The sequence below is a fragment of the Gopherus flavomarginatus genome, chromosome 10, assembly GCF_025201925.1.
Source record: "Gopherus flavomarginatus isolate rGopFla2 chromosome 10, rGopFla2.mat.asm, whole genome shotgun sequence".
NCBI lineage: Eukaryota > Metazoa > Chordata > Testudines > Testudinidae > Gopherus > Gopherus flavomarginatus.
The window spans coordinates 63,869,377-63,892,079 of NC_066626.1; the positions used below are offsets into that span (position 1 = coordinate 63,869,377).

General features: G+C 44.0%; 2 protein-coding genes across 6 annotated transcripts in view; one reads left to right on the top strand and one right to left on the bottom strand.

Moving 5' to 3' along the window:
- LCT (lactase) overlaps window positions 1–1,813 on the top strand; it is a 39,944-nt gene extending 38,131 nt beyond the window's left edge. The window contains 1 exon segment of the mRNA XM_050915980.1: window positions 1,463–1,813. Coding sequence (XP_050771937.1) covers window positions 1,463–1,489 — 27 coding nt within the window. The 3' untranslated portion in view covers window positions 1,490–1,813.
- UBXN4 (UBX domain protein 4) overlaps window positions 1–22,703 on the bottom strand; it is a 36,574-nt gene that overhangs the window by 2,040 nt on the left and 11,831 nt on the right. For all 5 annotated transcript variants that reach the window (XM_050916022.1, XM_050916026.1, XM_050916024.1 and 2 more), the window contains exons 4-12: window positions 22,089–22,207; window positions 16,925–17,075; window positions 16,350–16,458; window positions 13,252–13,306; window positions 12,874–13,038; window positions 4,844–4,971; window positions 2,516–2,618; window positions 1,823–1,958; window positions 690–894 (exon numbers count right to left, since the gene is read on the bottom strand). In XM_050916022.1, coding sequence (XP_050771979.1) covers window positions 690–894; window positions 1,823–1,958; window positions 2,516–2,618; window positions 4,844–4,971; window positions 12,874–13,038; window positions 13,252–13,306; window positions 16,350–16,458; window positions 16,925–17,075; window positions 22,089–22,207 — 1,171 coding nt within the window. The remainder of the gene's footprint in view (window positions 1–689; window positions 895–1,822; window positions 1,959–2,515; window positions 2,619–4,843; window positions 4,972–12,873; window positions 13,039–13,251; window positions 13,307–16,349; window positions 16,459–16,924; window positions 17,076–22,088; window positions 22,208–22,703) is intronic.

Sequence of the window (22,703 nt, forward strand, 5' to 3'; positions counted from 1 at the left end):
AAATTCACCAAAAAAATGGTTCTGGGGTGATCAAAACCATTCAGGTTAGCTTGGGTGAATAGTTTCAACTGAATAAAAAACGAGGGGAAAATTTTTAAAGAAGTCAGAACAGTTCATTCTGAAATGATTTGAATCATGTTCTTTCAAAACAACATTCAAATATTTCCCTTGACCCAAATGAAATTTTCATGTTAAAAAGAAAAATCAAAGTATTGGCTCAGCTCTACCTCAAAGTACCTCTCAACCATTACTAGGGAAATACTATCCCTCTTTTACAGATAGAATTGACGCACAAAATAGATTAAGTATCAGAGGGGTAGCTGTGTTAGTCTGTATCCACAAAAACAACAAGGAGTCCGGTAGCACCTTAAAGACTACCAGATTTATTTGGGCATAAGCTTTCGTGGTAAGTGGGTTTTTTACCCATGAAAGCTTATGCCCAAATAAATCTGTTAGGCTTTACGGTACCACCGGACTCAAGACAGATTAAGAGACTTGTCCAAGATCACATAAGAAATGGGTGGCTAAGCCAAGAACTGAATCCAAGTTCCAGTCTCCGATGCACTACACTAGATCATCTTTCCTACCTCGTGGGCCAGCAGCAAAGATGTTAACATATATGCAGTTTCAGTCCTTTTTTTTTTTTTAAACTACAAATTAGAAATGGAACACGAGTCAGATCCGCTTACCTGCTTGGCTCCACAGTGCTAGATGGTAAAGGATTTGAATGTTCTTGTTGATGTCCTGCTCTTGCTGTAGGTTGCGAGGGGGGAGGGCTGGTAAATAAGAAGTTGCTAATAAACTTCCAGCCAGCTATGAGTGGATAAAGTATTGTGCCCAATAATTTCCAAAGATTTCCACCTGATGCCTGTACTACTGAAGTAGTAGGTCTTCCTGCCTATTCAAGAACAAAGGAAGTTCAGACATTTTTGAAGAGCAACAGATTTCACAGGATATTTGACATATCACTGGTTGAAAAGCAGCTCAATGCATATATGTAGACACCCAAATATTTCAGTTTGTCTCACATCTCCAATTCCACCACACTGACATAATGTGTGCTGGGAGCGAGTTCTGGGCACTGACCATACAAATGGGCAGCTGGCAGCTTAATAACTTTGTTTTATAAGTGGTTGAAAAATATTAATAAATAGTTTATTCAATTCTTTCTGCACTAGATCAGGCAGATCAGGTCTACCAGAGACTGAGGAGAGCTCCCATAAAGGGTTGGCTGAGTGACTATGGGAGCAGAGCAGGGAAGCAAGAAGGCAGCCTGGTCACTGGAGCCAGTATATGCAGCAACATGCTCATGCTTTGGCATTTCACTACCAGTGCTGTATGGTGGTGATTTTGCTCATCCTTGGTGTTTAAAAATAATGCTAATTTATTTTTAAATGCTAGCCTGTGTCTAGGGCTCCATGAACATACACTTAGCATTACAAGATGGCTATTTGTTAGCTAGGGGAAGACAAAGAAAAGGCAAGGGTGAAAGTCGAAAATCCAAACGAGTCTGTTTTAGCAGCTTCTAACTATTAAACATATTTACTTTCAAGTTTCCTAAATCCTGAGGAATTTAAATCTCCCTTACAAGTACAAATCTCTATACAGTCAAATACAGAGTTGTAACTGATGCCACTAATCAACAGCATACCATGAGGAGAGTCATCTTTCCAAACAGACAAAAAAATCTTGATAAAAATGTATTAAAGAATTACACTAATTGTCTAGGACTGTAATGTAAAGTAGACATTTAAGTCTGAACTGTACCTGTAATGAAAGATACAATATTGTACTTATTTGTGAACTGAACAGAAATATATACTTGCCGGCAACAATACTATTGAAGCACTTGGCGCAAGCTCTAGGTCCAGTAATTTCTTTCCATAATCTTCTTTGGTAAACTCCCTTCTGGGAAACATTGTAGCCAATGAAAAATTACCATAAGTGTTGCCAACAGTCTGTAAGAATGCAACATATTAACATAGGTCATAACTTACATTCAAAGTATGAAGAGATTTGCCCCTTCCAATATGCTTTCCTGTAACAACCCCACGGTTCTATTTCAAAATATGGGAAAACTTCACATAGGAAAAGTGCAAGAGTTTTACATATTTGATTTTGTCTCTCGTCAGTCACATCCTTCATTGGGTAAAATGAGTATTCTCCCAAAAAAGAATGAATGCTGCTCTATTAGACAAACAGTAGGAGACGCTGAAAAGGTAGCAATCAGAGCCCTGAATGTATACAACAGGAAGGGAAAATGGAGGCCCTAGACTGGTGGTCAGAAAAGCAGACAACTATGTGCCAGCTGTGAACCTGTTTAAATTCAACTCTGGCAGCCTTTAAAGTCCATCTCAGCAGTAAGAGGGACTGTAGCACACAATTTTGAGCCCAACATCAAAAAATTCCAGTTTCTAAAAACAGTGATGAGTGTGTCAGCTGTTATAGATAATTTTAAGTGTTCTAGGATTAGCTTTTCTGTAACTTTTAAAAATAAAGGAAACATTAAATGTACCTGTGCAGCAAACTGCCTCGCTTCCTCCAAGGGGGCTTCAGAAGGAAACTGATTAGTAAAGGAAGATCCATCTGGGAGGCGGAACTGAATTCTCGCTATAGCACTGTGGGAGACATTTCACTTTTAGTCAGTGCACATAAGAATTTCAGGCAAGTGTCTTTAATATTCAAATATAGAAAAGAATGGTTACACTTCCCTAAGTTAAAAAGTCAGACAGATTGTCAGTATGGAGCCACAGGACTGAAGGCTGGAATGCTCTGGAAAATAGTAGCCAATGGATCACACATACAGTCCTCATAGAAATGAGCTTTAGGCACAAGGCTGTACAAAGAGCCAAGAGTGCCAAACCCTCCCCCTGCTCACTTTCTTCTACTTATTTTGATTCCAAAATAGGGATGGAGGATCGGGAGTGTAGATTTGTGTGAACAGTCTACTCAAGGAGAAGGGTATTTACAATACAGTGTTGTCCACATGCATTCTGTTGTTGGTACATGGTCCAGAGATCAGATTCTTTTGGACAGCAGTGTTTGCTGAGGTAGCACCTGCCCCCAAATGTCTTTGTACTTCAGACCCAAGGGCATGAAGAGCAGGATAGGCCCAACCATCCCTCAATTCTTTTGCCAATAGAGAATCTCAGGGGAGCAGGATTCTGTCACAACGGGGAAAGGGCAGGGGTCATGGAATCCATGTGGACAAACACATCTCAAAAAACCTGCAGGGTAGGTAACCATTCTTTGAGTGAGTGTCTTATGTGGATTGTTGACTAACAAGCAGTTGTCTGTTTGCTTGGAGGGGTATAGTAGAATTCCTCCTTAAAGCATGACTAAGAGGAAAACCGTGCCAAAGCAGGCATCCAATCTGGAAGCCTCTACCAAAGAGTAGAGTCTTGTAAATGTGTGAACTGAGCTCCATATAGCTTCCCTAGATTTGAAAACTAGAGACCCTCGTCAAACATTACAGCTCAGGCAGCTACTGTAGCTAGATGTATCTAACCTGGCCAACTCGTAACATTCTAATACAGTTGGATATCCTTTTAGATAATATGAAACTATTGCCTGACCCATAGCCCTCTCTACAAAGCAATAGTTTAAACGTACTTCTAAATGATTTTGTCCTGTCAACATAAAAGGACAATGAGCTTCCCTCAAGGCTGAGTGGGGCTTATGGAAGAAAACTGGGAGATGAATGAACTGGTTTACATGGAGCAACTGTGGACAACAACTTGAGATGAGGTCTGAGAATGACCCTGTCCTTATGAAACACGATGTAGGGGGGACCCACCCTGAGGGCCTGAATCTCCCATACTCTGTGAGCAGATGAAATGATTACTAAAAAAAGGCAGCCTGCATAGATAAGTGGTAACAGAACAGGTTGCTATGGGGAGATCCATCAACATTGCTAATAATTTAATATATTCAAGCATAATACTGAGGGAGTGGGCTCTGGAAATGGTGGAAAAAACACGAACAAAGTTCCTCCTTAAGGAACATTACTACTGTAAATTGGAGGGGAAAAGTGATAGCAGGGTGATGTACCAAATGGCCCTAACATAGAGCTGATGGAAAGTCCAGATTGCTTCAGAGCTAGAAGACAGTCCAATATTGCTGAAATGGCTGTTGTCAAGGTAGAGCTTCTATCATTTCAAGCTGAACCAGCACTACAAAAGTGGAAAATCCTAGTGTAGATGCAAAAGATACTGCTGGGCTTCTAATTCTCAGAAGTAAATATAACAGACATTTTCACAAAATTCCGGTAAGTCCTCTGCACTTTTACATACTGATGAGAAAGTCTGATAGATAAGCACAGTCAAGCTGCAAGATAAAATCCACTCCTTTTAACCTGAATCTATGATAGGCAGTAAAATCATAGAGCATAGGGCCCTAACCAGCACAAACTACATGTCCATAGAAATAATGCAAAAGTGAAATAGGTGATGTAAGAAAACAAACTTCCGCCTAATAATAAAAGAAAGCCACATGTCTGTGTGTACATCAAGTTGAAAAAATGAAAAACAGACAAGATTCTCTAACTTAATGCACAGGGAAAAAAGTTGATAATTCTGAGTAAGATTTCTGTTATTCCTGATCAGATTATTTATCATTCTGAGAGACTCCATGAATAATGTGCTTCAAGCAGATAACTAGAAATCACACATTTTTTGAAAGAATCAACAAGTTTACCTTACATCAACAACGTTTAATCATTCCAGCATAGTGTCATCTAGTAGATTAGGCTCTGGTAAAAAAGTGTCTACTTCAGAGCTAAGGCTAGTAGTTTCCTCACCTCCCTCCTCAAAAACACACACTGATATACTGGCGCACTGCTCACCTTCTTTCCTTCTGAGAGGCTTCTCTTCTAGCTTCTGCTTCAGCGTGCTTAGCTTGCTGGGCTGCAGCTTTTGCAGCTTCTACTTCTTCCTTTGTCTTTGCAAAGCGAGCTGCTCTTTCAGCACGATCCTTTAATGTGACAAACACAAATTTGTTAACTTGTGCTGTAAATTGTGTGTTAATACCCGTTCAGACAGAGTAACTGATGCAATCTGCAATTAAAAATTTGCTCTTGCCAAGAGCCAAGGAAAGGAGAAAAAGAGGCCAACCCAGACATGTTGCAGACACTGCAGAAGAGAAACACTTCCCCTCTCCTAACTGTTCAGCTTGTATCTTGTTATTTGATACGTTATTCATTTTACTGAATACTGGAATTCAAGCTTGTTCAAATTTTTCTAAAACAAAATTTTAGTATAACACTGATGTAAGCCCTAATTTCTAATCACAGGACTCTTCAGAAGTTATAATGATGAAGTTCTGAGAATCACCTAGAACAGTGGTTCCTCTTCAAGTGCTTGCTCATATCCATTCCAGTTAGGTGTGCGCGTGCATGTTTGTCAGAAGATTTTTACTCTAGCAACACTCGGTGGGCAGGCAGGGCGCCCCCTGGAGTGGCGCCGCTATGGTGCCGGATATATACCCTTGCTGGCCCAACCGCCCCTCAGTTCCTTCTTACCGCCCGTGTCGGTCGTTGGAACACTGGAGCGTGGCTTAGCTGATCTCCACCTCCTTAGCTATTCGCTCGTTTCTAATTGTTATTGTGTATATAGTTCGATATTCTATATTTCTAGTTAATTTTCTAGTTTTATTAGTTTTTTGTAGTAGTTATTGTATATAGTTAAGGGGGATAGGGGATTAGCCCCCTCCCCTCACCCGGTACCGGGGCCCATGCCCGGTTCATCGGGCTTCAAACCGTGCTCGGCCTGTCATAGGCCGATGCCCACAGGAGACCCTCACGACTCCTGTCTCAAGTGCTTCAGCGAATCCCACCTCGCAGACAAGTGCCGCATCTGCAAGGCTTTCAAGCCCGGGACGAAAAAGAAGCGGGACATTCGTCTAAAGCAACTCTTGATGGAGGCAGCTCTAACTCCTCCATCTTCGGCACCGACTGCGGCACCGGGGACAAGTGCCTCCTTCGCACCGGAGTGCATGGGTACAGTGAAGGCTCCTCGACACCAGCCTTCACTGGCCCAAGCTCCTGCCCGGCACCGCTCTCTCTCTCCAAGGAGCAAGAAGCATAAGACTCCTGCGGCTCCCGTATCTATGCCGCAGTCAGAGCGCATAACTAAGTCGGACCGCCCGGCACCATCAACTGCTGTGGCACCGATGTCTTCTGCACCGTTGATTCTGGTCTCGCAAGAGCCATCGAGTCTGGTGCCTACCAGCTCCACAGCACACGCCGTGTCTGAGCTTATCGTTCCCTCCACGCCGGAGACGTTCTCCACGGCACGGGAGTTGATTGCCTTGATGGAGCCTGAGCTGCCTCAACCCCCGGCACCGCCGGTGCGGGTTGTTCAATCATTAGGCAAGCCCGCCCTGATGAGACCATTCTCGCTCGGTACCACCAAACATCGCCGGTCACGGTCCAGGTCCCGCAGGCGCTCTCGATCCCGTCATCGATCCCGGTCCCGACGCTGCTCGCAGTCCCAGTACCGCTCTCCATCTAGGTACCGGTTGTACTCGCAACACCACTTGAGATCCCGGTCGCCGACCCAATATTCTCGGCATCGATCCAGGTCCCGGCACCGCTAGGGGCACCGTACCTCTCGCAGCCGATCTCGACGCGGGGATTCAAGGCACCGGTAGACCTCCCGGCACCACGCCGGTCGTAGGTCCCAGTCTCACTCCCGCTACCGTTCTCCGATGCCGCATGGAGATGGATCGAATGGACGCAGAGACCATCCCCAAACGGTCTCAGCTCCTCCGTGGCCTTCTCGTCATCCATCCGTCTCATCCCATGCGGACAGTGCTTCCTATGGGGATTCGGATACTCACGGCAGGTTTGCCCAAGGAACCCATGGCCCGGACCAGGGACCTCATCAGTGGTCCTTTTGGACACCTTGGGCTTATCACCAAGCCCAAGGTGAGCCCGCTGTACCATCACACTCCGGTCCCTCAGAACACCGCGTGCCAGAGGCCACTGTTAGCAGACCTCCCTCAGCTGGTATGGAGGAAGCTCCTGCCCACGCACCGGACCCACACGATCTTCCGGATCCGGACGTCCCCCAGGATCAGGAGTCAGTAAAGGACCCACTTGTCCCAGGGCTTTCATCCTCCTCTTCTCCAGATGAAGCAGTAGCGGGGACGTCATCATCGGGCCCACCTTCAATTGACCTCAGGTCACACCAGGACCTTCTGTGGCGTGTCGCCCAGAATATCAACTTGCCGGTAGAGGAAGTTCCAGAGGTGGAAGACCCAGTGATAAGTATATTGTCAGCGGAGGCACCAACGAGGGTGGCCCTCCCTTTCATCCGTTCGATCCAGGCTAGGGCAGACACCATCTGGCAATCCCCGGCATCCATCCCACCCACAGCCAGAGGGGTCAAATGGAAATATATGGTGCCCTCCAAAGGATATGAGTACCTATATGTGCACCCCCCTCCCTGTTCATTGGTTGTACAGTCCGTCAATGAACGGGAGCGCCATGGCCAACAAGCCCCTGCACCTAAATCAAGGGAGGCTAGGCGAATGGATTTGTTAGGATGTAAAATCTATTCTGCGGGTGGCCTCCAACTCAGGGTAGTGAATCAACAAGCCCTCCTGAGTAGGTACAACTACAACACCAGGGAGGCGGTAGGGAAGTTTACCGAGCTGGTCCCGCAGGACTCCCGCCAGGAATTTACAGCACTCCTGGGAGGAAGGAAGGAAAGAAAGTAGCACGGACCTCCCTACAGGCCTCGCTGGATGCTGCCGATTCGGCAGCTAGAACGGTCACCTCTGGAATCGCCATGCGACGTATATCATAGCTGCAAGTGTCAGGCCTGCCACCTGAACTTCAGCATACTATACAAGACTTACCATTTGATGGCCAGGGCCTATTCTCACAGAGGACGGACCCTAGGCTACAGAGTCTAAAAGACAATCGCGTAACTATGCGTTTGCTAGAAATGCATACGCCACAGACTCAAAGCCGTTCCTTCCCAACCTCAGCGCCCTTACCCCCCACCTAGAGCAAGGCAAGACTTTACCAGAAGGCGAGGTCGTACCAACTGCAGACGTCAGTCTGGACCTCAAGGGGGTAACAATTCCGGTCCCACCAAGCCAACAGCAGGACCCAAATCAAACTTTTGAGGGTGCGCCCGAGAGCAGTATACCAATTGTCTCCCAGGATCCTTTTCAGTTCTACAACCGCCTTTCCCCGTTCCTCCCTGCATGGTCCCAATTAACCTCGGATCTTTGGGTCCTATGCACGGTGGAGCTTGGATACCATCTTCAGTTTCTTTCTCCCCCTCCCTCCCAACCCCCCTCCTCGTCCCTCTTCAGGGACTCCTCTCACGCGCAACTCCTCCTGCAGGAGGTTCGGAGGCTCCTTACAATCGGAGCTATAGAGGAGGTACCGGAGGAATTAAGGGGCAAGGGGTTTTATTCCCGATATTTCCTAATCCCCAAGGCGAATGGGGGCCTCCGGCCTATCCTAGACCTGCGAGGACTGAACAAATTCATGAAAAAGTTCAAGTTCTGCATGGTATCCCTGGGAACCATCATTCCTTCCCTGGATCCCGGAGACTGGTACGCCGCTCTCGACATGAAGGATGCATATTTCCACATTGCAATTTACCCCCTGCACAGACAGTATCTACGCTTTGTGGTGCATCATCAACATTAGTAGTTTACTGTCCTTCCCTTTGGCCTCTCCTCGGCCCCTCGGGTATTCACGAAGTGTATGGTGGTAGTTGCCGCTTCCCTCCGTCGTCGTCTAATACATGTCTTCCCATACCTCGACAACTGGCTTATTCGAGGGACCTCCGAGGCACAAGTCACCAGTCCTGTGAGCATCACCACGGACCTAGTCACGTGTCTAGGCCCGATAATCAATTTGGAAAAATCCACTCTGGTGCCTACACAGAGGATAGAGTTCATCAGGGCCACGCTGAACTCCAATCTTGCAACGGCCAGTTTGCCTCTACTTCGTTTTCAGGCTATAGCCTCCCTTGTACAAAGACTTCAAAGCTTCCCGACAACCTCTGCCCGCACTTGCCTTGGCCTCCTCGGTCACATGGCTGCATGCACATTCGTCACAAAGCACGCCAGACTGCGCATGCGTCCCCTTCAAACTTGGTTCGCCTCAGCCTATCGTCCGGGCAGAGACGCCATAGACATCACACTCACAATTCCATCGAGCATTCTAGGCTCCCTCGACTGGTGGCTGACGCCATCCCTGGTGTGTGCAGGTCTGCTGTTTCATCCACCGCAGCCCTCCGCGTCCCTAACAACGGACGCGTCATCTCTCGGCTGGGGTGCTCACCTAGGGCACCTTCGCACTCAAGGCCTTTGGTCGTCTCAGGAGTTGGTGTTACACATAAACGGCTGAGAACTGAACACAGTCCGACTGGCGTGCCAAGCGTTCCAGCGTCATCTACAGGGCCGTTGTGTTGCAGTGTTCACAGACAACACAACGGCCATATATTACATAAACAAACAGGGAGGGACACGATCCTCCCCTCTTTGTCTGGAGGCGATTCAACTATGGGACTTCTGCATAGCCCACTCAATAGACCTGGTAGCCTCCTTTCTCCCAGGAGTCCGGAACACTCTCGCAGATCAACTGCGCAGATCCTTTCTGTCTCACGAGTGGTCCATCTGTCTGGACATTCTCCATTCTGTATTCCGGAAGTGGGGCTTTCCCCACATAGACCTCTTTGCCTCCCAAGAGAACAGGAAATGCCAGGTGTTCTGCTCCCCACAAGGTCGCTCCCCGGGCTCCCTCTCGGACGCGTTCCTAATTCCGTGGAAAGGTCACCTATTTTATGCCTTCCCACCATTTCCTTTCGTCCACAGAGTTCTGCTCAAGCTCCGCAGGGACAGAGCCCAACTAATACTGATCGCTCTGGCATGGCCAAGACAGCACTGGTACACCCTGCTGCTCGACTTCTCTCTGGCAGACCCGATCCCCCTGCCACTCTGCCCGGACCTCATAACGCAGGACTTGGGCAGGCTTCGCCACCTGGACCTGCAGTTCCTTCATCTGACAGCATGGCTGCTGTCTGGTTGAGTCAATCTGAGTTGCATTGTTCCACCTCAGTGCAACAGGTGCTGCTGGGAAGCAGAAAGCCTTCCACGCAGACGACATATCTCGCCAAGTGGAAGTGCTTCTCCCACTGGTGCGCCCAGCATGACTTTATCCCTGAAGGTGTATCGGTCCCCATTATCCTGGACTATTTATGGTCCCTCAAGGAGCAGGGCCTGGCGATCTCTTCCATAAGGATGCATCTTGCAGCTATTTCCACCTTCCATCCTCGGGAAACTGGCAGTTCAATCTTTTCTCATCCCATAGTTTCCAGATTTCTCAAAGGCTTGGAGTGGCTCTACCCTCAGGTCAAGCGCCCAACCCCTACCTGGGATCTAAACCTCGTATTAGCTAGGCTCATGGGTCCCACCTTTGAGCCTTTAGCCACATCCTCGCTGCTGTACCTGTCCTGGAAGACAGCCTTCCTCATCGCTATCACCTCGGCTAGGCGAATCTCGAAACTTCGAGCTTTGACTGTGGACCCCCGTATATGGTATTCCACAAGGACAAGGTACAGCTGCGACCGCACCCGGCATTCCTCCCTAAGATGGTCTCTGCCCTTCACGTTAATCAAGACATCTTTCTACCAGTCTTTTTCCCGAAGCCACACTCATCGCGTCGGGAACAACAGCTGCATACTCTGGATGTCCGCAGGGCTCTCGCCTTTTATATCGAGAGGACCAAACCCTTCCGACGTTCGCCTCAGCTCTTTTTAGCTGTTGCAGAGCGCATGAAGGGCATGCCAATCTCTTCCCAACGGATTTCATCTTGGGTGACATCCTGTATCCGGACACACTATGACTTGGCTCGCATTCCGACTGGCCATCTCACCACCCATTCTACTCGGGCTCAAGCCTCATCTGCCGCTTTCCTGGCCCATGTTCCCATCCAGGAAATATGTCGCGCGGCTACCTGGTCTTCCATCCACACCTTTGCATCACACTAAGCTTTGCTCCAGCAGTCCAGAGATGATGCCGCCTTCAGCTCAGCGGTCTTACATTCCGCAACGTCTCGCTCCGACCCCACCGCCTAGGTAAGGCTTGGGAATCACCTAACTGGAATGGATATGAGCAAGCACTCGAAGAAGAAAAGACGGTTACTCACCTTTGTAACTGTTGTTCTTCGAGATGTGTTGCTCATATCCATTGCAAACCCACCCTCCTTCCCCACTGTCGGAGTAGCCAGCAAGAAGGAACTGAGGGGCAGTTGGGCCAGTAAGGGTATATATACGGCACCATAGCGGCGCCACTCCAGGGAGCGCCCTGCCGGCCCACTGAGTGTTGCTAGGGTAAAAATCTTCCGACGAACGTGCACGCAGCGCGCGCACACCTAACTGGAATGGATATGAGCAACACATCTCGAAGAACAACAATTACAAAGGTGAGTAACCGTCTTTTTTCAAACTTTTTTTCTAGGGGACCCAATTGAAGAAAATTGTTGATACCTGCGACCCAACAGAGCTAGGGTGAAGGGTTTGGAGCATGGGAGGGGCTCAGGGCTGGGGAAGGTGGTTGGGGTGCAGAGGCAGTCAGGGCTCTGGGTGCAGGCTCTGGGGTGGAGCCAGGGATGAGGGGTTTGGGGTACAGGAGGGGCTGCAAGTTTGGGGGGAGGGGAAAGAGGCTAAGGGCTGGGGCGCGGATATACCTCTGGCGGCTCCTGGTCAGCGTTGCAGCCGGCGTGCAGGGGTAGGCTTCCTGCCTGTTCTGGCACCCCAGACTGCACTGTGCCCTGAAAGTGGCCAGCAGCAGGTCTGGCTCCTAGGTGGAGGCATGCAAGCAGCTCTGCGCGACTCTCGCCCACAAGATGTGCACACACCCACCCAGTTGTGGGAACTGGCCAATGGGAGTGTGGAGCTGGTGCTCAGAGTGGGGGCAGCGCATGGAACCCATGGGCCGCCCGCCTATGAGCCGGTCCCGCTGCTGGCCACTTCCGGGGCACAGCGGGGTCAGAATAGGTAAGCACTAGCCTGCCTTAGCTAGGTAGCACCGCTGATGTGACTTTTAACGTCCCGGTCGGTGGTGATGACCAGAACAAGGTGACCCATTAGTGGGTCATGACCCACTGTTTGAAAAATACTGATCTAGAAGAAGGATTTCTATTGATTGATATGTGACTATTCAACAAGAAACATTTTTAATTTTGAAGGCAACTGCAAAGATGGTGGTGGTGGTCAAGGTGATTTCACACCATCTCTGTCTGCATTTTTAAACCACAATTAACAGTATGTAGCAACTCTTGTGCCCAGCAATGCCTCATGATATTCAGAGCAGCTCTGGTATCATTACATTCACACAGAGACAGAATGAGAAGAGAGACATCACTAGACTTTTTTTTTTTTTAAATATATAAAATTATTATTAGGGAACTAAATGCACAATGTACTAGCAACCAATTCCAAAAATAGCACATCTCTCTAATGCCTCATTGAACCTGTTCTGGTCTGTGCCATACGCTGATCTATTTGCTGCTTGGTATGTGAGAAAAAGGAACCTTTTGCTTTTGTGTGTGCACACAATCCATTTTCATATAAAGAAAAACAAATTCTTGACTGCAAACTGAAAAATTGAATTCTTGTAAAAATCTATAGCCTACAGAAGCTCTCTGACAGTAGCAACCATTAATTGAAAGCATGGCTTCCAAAAGCATTGAGGGAGGACATTCAAACACTTTTACCAGAGGTTTGCAATCTGTTATTTTAGTCTTTCAGTTGACTGAGGGGGTGGGTGGAGCGGCCTTGCAATGAGTTACTAAATCCCAAGTAATCTGATCAATTTATCTATAATTTAAAAAAATAAAAATGTTACCATTGCAATCTGCTGTTTTATACGCTCCCTAGCTGCTTTTTCTTCTGCCTTTTCTCTGCTCCTTTCTTCTAACATTCGCTTCGTTAATTCTTCTTCGTGTCGTCTTCTGTAGTCCAATATTTCTTTCCCCGTTTTTCTTCGATCAATTTCTTTCTTAATTTCCTTCTGAAGGAAGATGACACACATTACAGAATTCAACCAACAAAATATTTCTTTTGAACAAGAGCAAAACTTGACTTAACTGGAGCCTGCACTGAAGATACATAGATTTAAAATATAATCTAATTATATGAGTGTTATTTAAAGAAAGATCTTAGAGACTGAAAGCAAAACCAAATAAGAATACAAATGATAGTAATACATTTAGTTACATTTTACCTGTTCCTCCTCTTTCCTTTTCTCTTCTCGTTTTTCTTCAAGTTTTTTTGTTATTCTAAATAAAAACCAACAAGATTAAAAGAGAACTTACAACTGTGGTTTGAAATGTTAACATTTCCATTTTGGCTTTTAAGAGGATTAGAAAAAATTCAATTCTGTCAAAAATTCTTAAGACGGAAAACATGAAGATGACTATGAATTTATGAGAGTAATCCTATTTCATGGAGCTATTCTGTATTAACAAATAGGGTTTTGCCTTATGTGGAAATTTGGGTGCTGATTCACCAACCAGTTTCTAATCTCCAATAATTTGATATTATCTGTTTTAATATGTCCTTTCTATCATTTCTCATTACGTGACTGAAAAATTCAACCATAAAAATGATATATTTACACACTCTATAAATGGAAAAAGAAAACAATGCCATAACCAAGATCTCAAATTCAGTACCAATAGGAAGATGAGGAGCACTGCACGGCCCTTCCCACACATCTATCCATAAGGAGAGTTTAGGAGCTCCAGAAAGTCCTTGCCTCCCTGTGCCTTCCTTTACAACTCAGCAGGTTCCCCAGGGCCACATTGTTTCATCATCCATTTGAACTCTCCCTCTCAACAATGGTAACAGCTTTAGCCCTTCTGGAACTGAACTAGGAAATGGCTGGAGATTTATCAGAGATGTAAGTGATCAATTCTTCAGGTTGGTGTAATTATTGAGCAGGAAAATGATGTACTGAGAGCAGAGAGACTACACTAAAGTAATTGTATAACCATGTGCAGAGTGAGAGGTTAAGTATCTAGAGAATTACCTCTAAATCATAGGACCTGGGCAGCTCCAAGAATGAGTCATGATCATCGAATCTGAGCACCAATCCATGCACTGAGAATTCAAATCCAACCCAGGGCACAGTGCTTCAGTTACACATTGCAAACATGTCAAACAAACAGGGCTTTGGAGTGGAACCTGGAGCTGGACTGGAGAGCTGCAGGTTTTTGCCTGGAGCTCGAGCAGAGCCGGAGCACAGCTTCAAAGCTCTGCAAACAAAGCACAACCATCATGCCCATTCCAGTGGAAAGGCAACTGAACTGGGACTATTCTTAGCTCTGCCACGGACCCACTGGATGACTTGGGGCAAATCACTTCACCTCTTTGTGCCTCAGTTTTGCATCCGTCAAATGGGAATAATAATGTAAGGTTCTTTGAGATCTAAGCACTATATAAAAGCTAGGTCTTTTGATTATTACCCAGCCCAGTAACATATCACCTGCAACCCTAGGCGAGGAGTATAGCTATCTAAATGAACACTACTATCAACAAACACTCTTTCTGTTTTAAACACTAGGAAATTAAATGGCAAAAAACTGTCATTAACACAGAATTACAGTTCCCTGGTGATAGTTTGTGTCCCTCTAAAATGTTGAGTTCATAAAATTCAAAGTTCTGAAAACCAGGCAATACAGAGTTAAGGTAAATGCCCATACAAACTTAACTCAGTTCTTTGAGTGGTGTCCCAATAAGCTTATAAAACATACACATTCCCCATTCTGCTTCTTCACAGTAATGGACAGGCGCTACTTGGTCACTCAAACCCTTGAACAGGCCCTTCACACTTACACACAAGATACCACCTAAATCTATACCTCACCCTACGTATCACTAAATCCACAGACTACTCATATCCCACCTCACTACAGACAATACACAAGGCAGGAAGACCCCAGTGCCCTGCTACAGACACAAGCAACACAAATCTGTATTGAAATAATGCAGACTGTAATGTCAAAGTGTATATATACTTCTTTCCTTTGATAACACATGGAGGAATGGAACTTGGACTCAGATCTCCACACATAGCTATCATAGCTCTTCCAAGCTGCTCCAACTGCTCCTCCATCATTCAGTACAACTACACCTAACACACATGCTGGAGTGCATGCAGATCATTCTCAAGGCTATTGCCAGCTCCAGGGGGGGCAGAGTTAAGGTTGTACAGTTATTTAACTTAACTCTATATTTTGTGGTTTTCAGAGGGTTGAGTTTTGTGAACTCGACATTTTGGAAAGGTCCGGGCTATCCCCAGCAACCGTAACTCTGCGTTTGTTATTTTTCCCCTTCTTCTTCTATTTAAGTCATATTGCAGACTAAAAGGAATCTTTTTACCCTAATGTTAGCCATATAACCATAGGTCTAATTCACTGAAAGCAGAGACATCTTTAATTGCTTTAGGAAAACCTTTTACTTCACTTAAACACTTCTCAGCCAGGAGTTACTAAGGAGTTAGATCTCAGTTTTAGGTATTTTTAGGACATTCACTAAACAATCTTTGCTCACTGGCAGTACTCCACTGAGCTACTTAGAGGACCCAACCCACCTCCACCCAAGTTTAATATCAAAATCTTTCTTGGACAATGAACAGTATCAAGTTCTGCCTTGCATTTCCAAATATTCTCACTCAAACCTGTAGAAAAACATGAACATGTCTATTCAACTACCCACTCCCAGCCTCTCCATTAATCCCTATTATTAAGATCTAACTTGCTTTGCTTATAGGATATCTTGAAGGAAAATAAGATCACCTGCTTCCATTTGATAAAACATTCCCTGATTGTTCTGAGAGTTCGATTCAACAGCAAAAAGACTGAATAACTGACCTACCAAAAAGCATGCTTAACACGCCAAATTTATCACAGTCAAAATGAGAGAAAGGAGGCTTTCCATGTTCGTCTAGTTACCATGTCAAGCAACAAACATCAGTTAATGAGTGGACAAAGGGCCATTTCAAATTAAGAGAATTAGAACGTTACAGGTTTGGCTCTGACTGGTAGATCAGCACCTGGCACTCAAATTGTCACGAGGCAAAATCCATTAGTTCTAGTCTTGAGAAATCTGATGCTTAAGATTAAAACAGTCACCAGTAGTTTCAGCCATTTTCTAAAACACATTAAAACTTAATTTAGAACAAGAAATATGTTAATCATGCAGCTTTGGTTCTTACCACTGTTTTCACCTAAGAAAATGTAATAATTAATCACAGTACTTTAGAATAGATAGAAAGTCTACAAAAAACAAACAAACAAACAAACAAAAACAGAGACAAACCTTTCCACTTTGGTTGTAAGGTCATTCACAGGCTGTGGCTCAGTCACTCTCTCATCTGAAGAATTATTTGATTCCTGAAACTGATTTGCCTGGCTTGAATTTGCTCTATCTTCAAGTGTTTTAGGAAGTCATACAGAGAAAGAAAAAAGGCATATTTGTCATTTGTTACTATTTTTGCTAACGATTGCCGTCTCAAAGAAACATACTGGGCTGTGTTGTAGGACTACTGTTTATCAAGCATTAATTTCTCTAAAAATAATGCTTTGCTAACAAGGTCAATAACCTAAGGAGGAACAGATATTTAGAACTGAAGAACTGAGTTTAATTTTAAGAACACTGTAGTTGAATATATTAATGTCTTACAAGAGCTTAATTTTCCACTCACTACAACAATGTGAGATGATAGGACTTGTGGCCTTTTCAGCACATTTTCTACAAGATGTGCTCTGAGAAAATACTGTCATCCCAACAAGGACACACATTTTACCACCATTCATGTTAACTTTAAGAAGATGGCAACCATGCTGTTAATATTTGAAGAGCAAACTAGTATATATGGAGTTGTTGTTAATTACCATCAGAAGTGCTTATTGTCTCAAGTTGTGTTTCACAAAGCTCAACCCTTCTGGACTGAGAGTTTTCGGAAGTGGTGTTAGCTTGGAAGGAGGGACTCTGAGCAGACAATTCATTCCCATTCTCTAATGCTTCATTTTTTACTGCATGCATCTTAGAAAGAAAAAAAAAAGCAGTGATAGACAAGACTACAAAATTTAGATTGTGCTCTCAGGCTTGAAATTTAAGCCTTATGAACCATTTTTTCTTTGGTAGGTGAAGGCAAGCCTTGTAAGCCCTACAAAAATAAATATTCAATAAGTTATCAAATACAGTGTGTCCCAACTGTATTGCAACATTTTTCTTAGCCCGTATGCACTGAAAACATGTAAACACTATATTAAGAAACTAATGCTTCTACCAGGTTTATCTCAAAGTTCCCGTACATGATTTTACCATTTCTTTTTGTCTAGACCGATAGAGAAAAAAGTTGTAAGATGAATGGGCTAGAACCATGTTTGAATAGGATTACTGCTGGAATGTAGTGCTAGTCCTATGCTTTTAAAATCTTTAATGTGATATAAATTTGGACAGACAATGTGAGTGAGATAATATCTTTTACTGTACCAACTTCTGTTGGTGAAAGAGAAGCTTTTGAGCTTACACAGAGCTTGTCTTCAGGTCTGAGAAAGATACTCAGTGCCACAGCTAAAGCACGAACATTAATAAAGATGCTGGATTTATGGCTCATTATAACAACCTGTAACTCACTAAACCTCCTTTGTCCTACTACTGCAGAAGTGTTAACTGTTCACTTTACTGTGAATTAACTCTTGCAACATCTATTAACTCCTTATGTTTAACAATCTGTTCCATCCTACAAACATAAAAATGGCCATATAGGGTCAGACTGATGACAAGATACTGGCTAAATTGTCCATTAGACAGTGGTCAGCACCAGATGCTTCAGAAGGAATGAACAGAACAGGACAATTTATCAAGTGATTCATCCAGTCCCAGCTACTGGTGATCAGAGGTTAAGCATGTCCAGAGCATGGGGCTGCGTCCCTGACCATTTTGGCTAACAGCCATAGATGGACCTATCCTCCATGAACATAGGTAATTCTTTATTGAATCCAATTATAGTTTTGGCCTTCACAACATCCCTTGGCAATGAGTTCCACAGGTGGATTGTATGTTGTGTGAAGTATTCCTTATGTCAGTTTTAAACCTGCCTATTAATTTAAGTGGGTAACCCCTTGTTCTTGTGTTATGTGAAGGAGTAAATGACACATCCTTATTCACTTTCTCCACATCATTTGTGGCTTTATAGACCTCTATCATATCCCTCCTTAGTCATCTCTTTTCTAAGCTGAACAGTCCCAAGATTTTTACTCTCTCCTCACATGGAAGCTGTTCCATACACCTAATCATTTTTGTTGCCTTTTTATGTACTTATTTCAATCCTAATATATCTTTTTCTGAGATGGGGCAACCAGAACTGCACACAGTACTCAAGGTGTGGGCGTGCCAGGGATTTACATAGTAGTTGCATTATACTTTCTATTTTCTTCTTTGTCCCTTTCCTAATAACTCCTAACACTGTTAGCTTTTTTGGCTGCCACTGCACATTGGGCAGATGCTTTCAGAGCAATATACACAATGATTCCAAGATCTTTTTCTTGAAATGGTATCAGCTAATTTAGACCCATCATTTGGCATGTACAGTTATGATTGTTTTCCAGTGTGCACTGCTTTGCATTTATCAACAATGAATTTCATCTGCCATTTTGTTGCCCAGTCATCCAGTTTTGTGCAAGTCCCTTTGTAACTTTTCGCAGTCTGCTTTCGACTTAACTATCTTGAGTATTTTTGTATCATCTGCAAATTTTGATGCCTGTTTACCCTCTTCCAGATCATTTATTAATATGTTGAACAGCACTGGTACCTGCACAGATCCTTGAGGGACACCGCTATTTATCCCGTGCCACTGTGTAAAATTGACCATTTATTCCTACCCTTTGTTTCCTCTCTTAACGGGGTTACTGATCCATGACTGCCAATTTTGCATAAGAGCCTTTGTTGAGGGACCTCGTCAACGCCTTTCTGAAAGTCCAAGTACTCTCTATGAACTAGATCACCCTTATCTATGTTTGTTGACCCCCCTCAAAGAATTCTAATAGATTAAAGAGACATGATTTCCTTAAAAAAACATAACAAAAGCCCACATTTGGCTCTTCCCCAATATCCTGTTCATCTATGTGTCTCATAATTCTGTTCTTTAATATAGTTTCAACAAATCTGCCTGATACTGAAGTTAGGCTTACTGGCCTGTAATTGCCACGATTGCCTCTGGAGGCTTTTTTAAAGCCTTTTTTCACATTAGCTATCTGCCAGTCATCTGGTACAGAGGCTGCTTTAAGCAATAGATTACATACCACAGTTAGTTCTGCCATTTCATATTTGAGTTCCTGCAGAACCCTTGGATGAATATCATTTCATCCTGGTGACTTTTTATTGTTTAATTTATCAATTTGTTCTGAAACCTCCTCTACTGACATCTCAATCTGGGACAGTTCCTCAGATTTGCCACCCAAAAAGAATGACTCAGTTGTGGGACTCTCTCATATCTTCAGGGCAGACCCATGCAAATGGACTAGATGATCTCCTGAGGTCCCTTCCAACCATAATAATCTATGATTCTATGAAAGAATTTATTTACCATCGCCACAATGGCTCGGTCTTCCTTGAGTGCTCCTTCAGCACCGTGATCGTCCAGTGGCCCCACTGACTGTTTGGCAGGTTTCCAGTTTCTGATGTAGTTAAAAAAATTGCTCATAGTTTTGGTGTCTTTTGCTAGTTGCTCTTCAAACTCTTTTTTGGCCTGTCTAATTATACTTTTATACTTGACTTGCCAGAGTTTATGTTCCTATTTTCCACAATAGGATTTGACTGCCAACGTTTAAAAGATATCTTTTTTGTCTCTAGAGACTTTTTTACTCTGTTGTTTAGGCATAGTGAGAGTTTTCTGGTCCTCTTACTGTTTTGTTTTTTTTAAATTTGAGGTATACATATAGTTTGAGCCTCTATTATGGTGTTTTTGAAAAGCTTCCATGGAGCTTGCAGGCATTTCACTCTGGTGACTGTTCCTTTTAACCAGCTTCCTCATTTTAGTATTGTTCCTCTTTTTGAAATTAAATGCTACTGTTCTGGGTTTCTTTTGTATTCCCTCCATGCCCAGAGGAAGTTAAATTTGTTATGGTTGCTATTACTGATTGGTTCAGCTATATTCACCCCTTTAGAGATCCTGTGTGCCATTTAGGACTAAATCAAGAGTTGCCTCTTCCCTTGTTGGTGCCAGGACTAGCTTCTCCAAGAAGTAGTCATTACTGAAGTCTAGAAATTTTATCTCTGAATCCCATTGTTAGGTGACATGTTCCCAGTTAACACCAGTGGGGGTCTCACTGCTGACCCACCCTCTCCAGTACCAGTTGAGGTCCTGGGCTGCGTGATGCCGCCCCACCTCCAGCACCCCAGGCAGCCTTCTCTCCTCCTCCCCACCCAAGTTTTAGTCATCGGTATTTTTCATAAAAGTCATGGACAGGTCACAGGCCATGAATTTTTGTTTATTGTCTGTGACTTTTACTAAAAATACCTGACTAAAATGTAGCCTTCTAATACCTGTCTCTTCTAATAACTGGGGTTCCCTCCCCCAGAGAAGTATCCTCAGTGGAAGAGGACACCATGAAATCATCTGGAAGGAGGATCCCAACTATGGAATAATTTCCCTCTGTTATTGCTTGAGGTTCCTCAAGACTTTTCATCTTCCACAAGAGCAGAGGCTGTCAGACTGGAGGTGGGGCACTCTACTCTGTCCCGGAATGTCTTGTCTATGTACCGCTCTGTTTCCCTTGGCTCCTCCAGTTCAGACATCCTGGTCTCAATAGTTCATACTTAGCCTCAGAGCCATGAGCTGCTTGCACTAAATGCACACATATGCCACCTGCCCACAAAGCAGGTTATCATATATGCTGCATTCACTGCAATGAACTGGATAGCCCCTACTCTGCTGCTGGACTTTTATCTGCATTATTTTTATTTTTGCAGTGGTTTCTTTGTGTGTGTTGGGGGGAGGGGGGCGTGGTTGAGGGTAGGCTGTTACTGGCCAAAGTTTAGAAAATGTTCATTAGGTATATCTGGCTCTCACGCTCCCTCTCTAAAATCCCTTGCAAACCTCACATGAGCTAGTGAACAGGAGCAGCAACTCTAGTCACTTACAAGCTAGCTTTTAAAACCCCCATTTTCCCTGAGTTAGTCCCACCACCTTTGTCCAGGGATCTAAAGGGATTAGGGATCAAAAGATGGTAGGATAGAGCCTTATTAGGAAGCTCTCACCTTACCTAGAAGCCTGCTAGGGTCACCACACAGCCCCCCTAACAGTCCACACTATAAACTTCAAATCATTCAATCAAGCAAGCACAAGTAGTTAACACTTCACAAACGCACACCGAAGTCATGTAGTTGCTCCTCCTTCACCTGGAGAACTCCCTTGCAAAACCCCCATTTGCTACTCCTATTGGCTAGCTCTGGATTTAACTGTATTTAGCTTTGACATTGTATTTAGCTGGGATACTCTGAATACCTTTCCCAGACCTGAAGAAGAGCTAAGCTATAAAGCTTGTCTCTTTTGCCAATAGAAGTTGGTTCAATAAAAGATTACCTCACCCACCTTGTCCCTCTAATATCCTCTGACCAACACAGCGGAACACTGCAAATATAAATGTAGATAGTTTTGTTTTGTTTGAGTCAACACTACAGACCATGTTTCCGTCACATTACTAAACCATGTCCACGCTCTGCTAGAAGAATAGCTCTGAAGAGAGCAATGATTAAGAATTGTTTAGTGCACATATCCTTTGTGTGACAGTGTAGTGTAGGCGCTCTTAACCTCCTGTGACAATTGGTTTACTTAACATGGACAAACAGGTTTCAAAATTAGTTCAGCTTTGCATAATTGGATAGTAACTTTCCTGCCAGTGAGTGAGAAAATACTGATCCCATAGTCCTTGCTTCCTCTGGTCATACACTTGGGCCCAATGTTGTCTGCTGTCTTGGAGAGATGAAGGCCACAAGCCCCAGTGACAGTATTTTATATACTGAAAAAGCTCGTGTGTAAGCATTTGTTACCTGTTTGACTTTGTGGATTCTGGTAATAAGCTCCTCTGCAGAGACACTGCCAGCAATTACTTCCAAGGGGATTCCATTGTCTCCTATAAAGAAGCTGGATGGAATACATACTACAGGATCTGCACAGTAATAGTAAAGGCCAATAAATGGATGTAGTTAAAGCAGCAAGTTTAAAAGAAAAACTAATGAGTAAGCTACTAGAAAAGGAAAATGCAACACACCAATCTGAAATCCACCACTTCAAAAACAGAGAAGACTAGTTTAAGTTAAAGCACTTCTCACCAATGCAAGGCTTAAAAAAAATTATGTATGTATCTGAAATCAATACTGTTTGTGAAAGAATTCATAAACATGCCAGAGCAGTGTATCATGTATAATGGTATTACAGATAATCCAATTATGCTTTAGAACAAGTCTTACATTTTAGTGTTAAGAAGAATATGAAATAATGGTAAGAAATCCACTAAAATCAGTGCACATCCGAGTGTTATATCAATATGACACTCACATTCTGGTTGTACTTCAAACAACACTAGCTATTGAAAGAACAACATAAAGAAATATTGAAAGTTATCTTCAACATCAAAGGATGTATGTATGTAAGTAAGTAAGGAA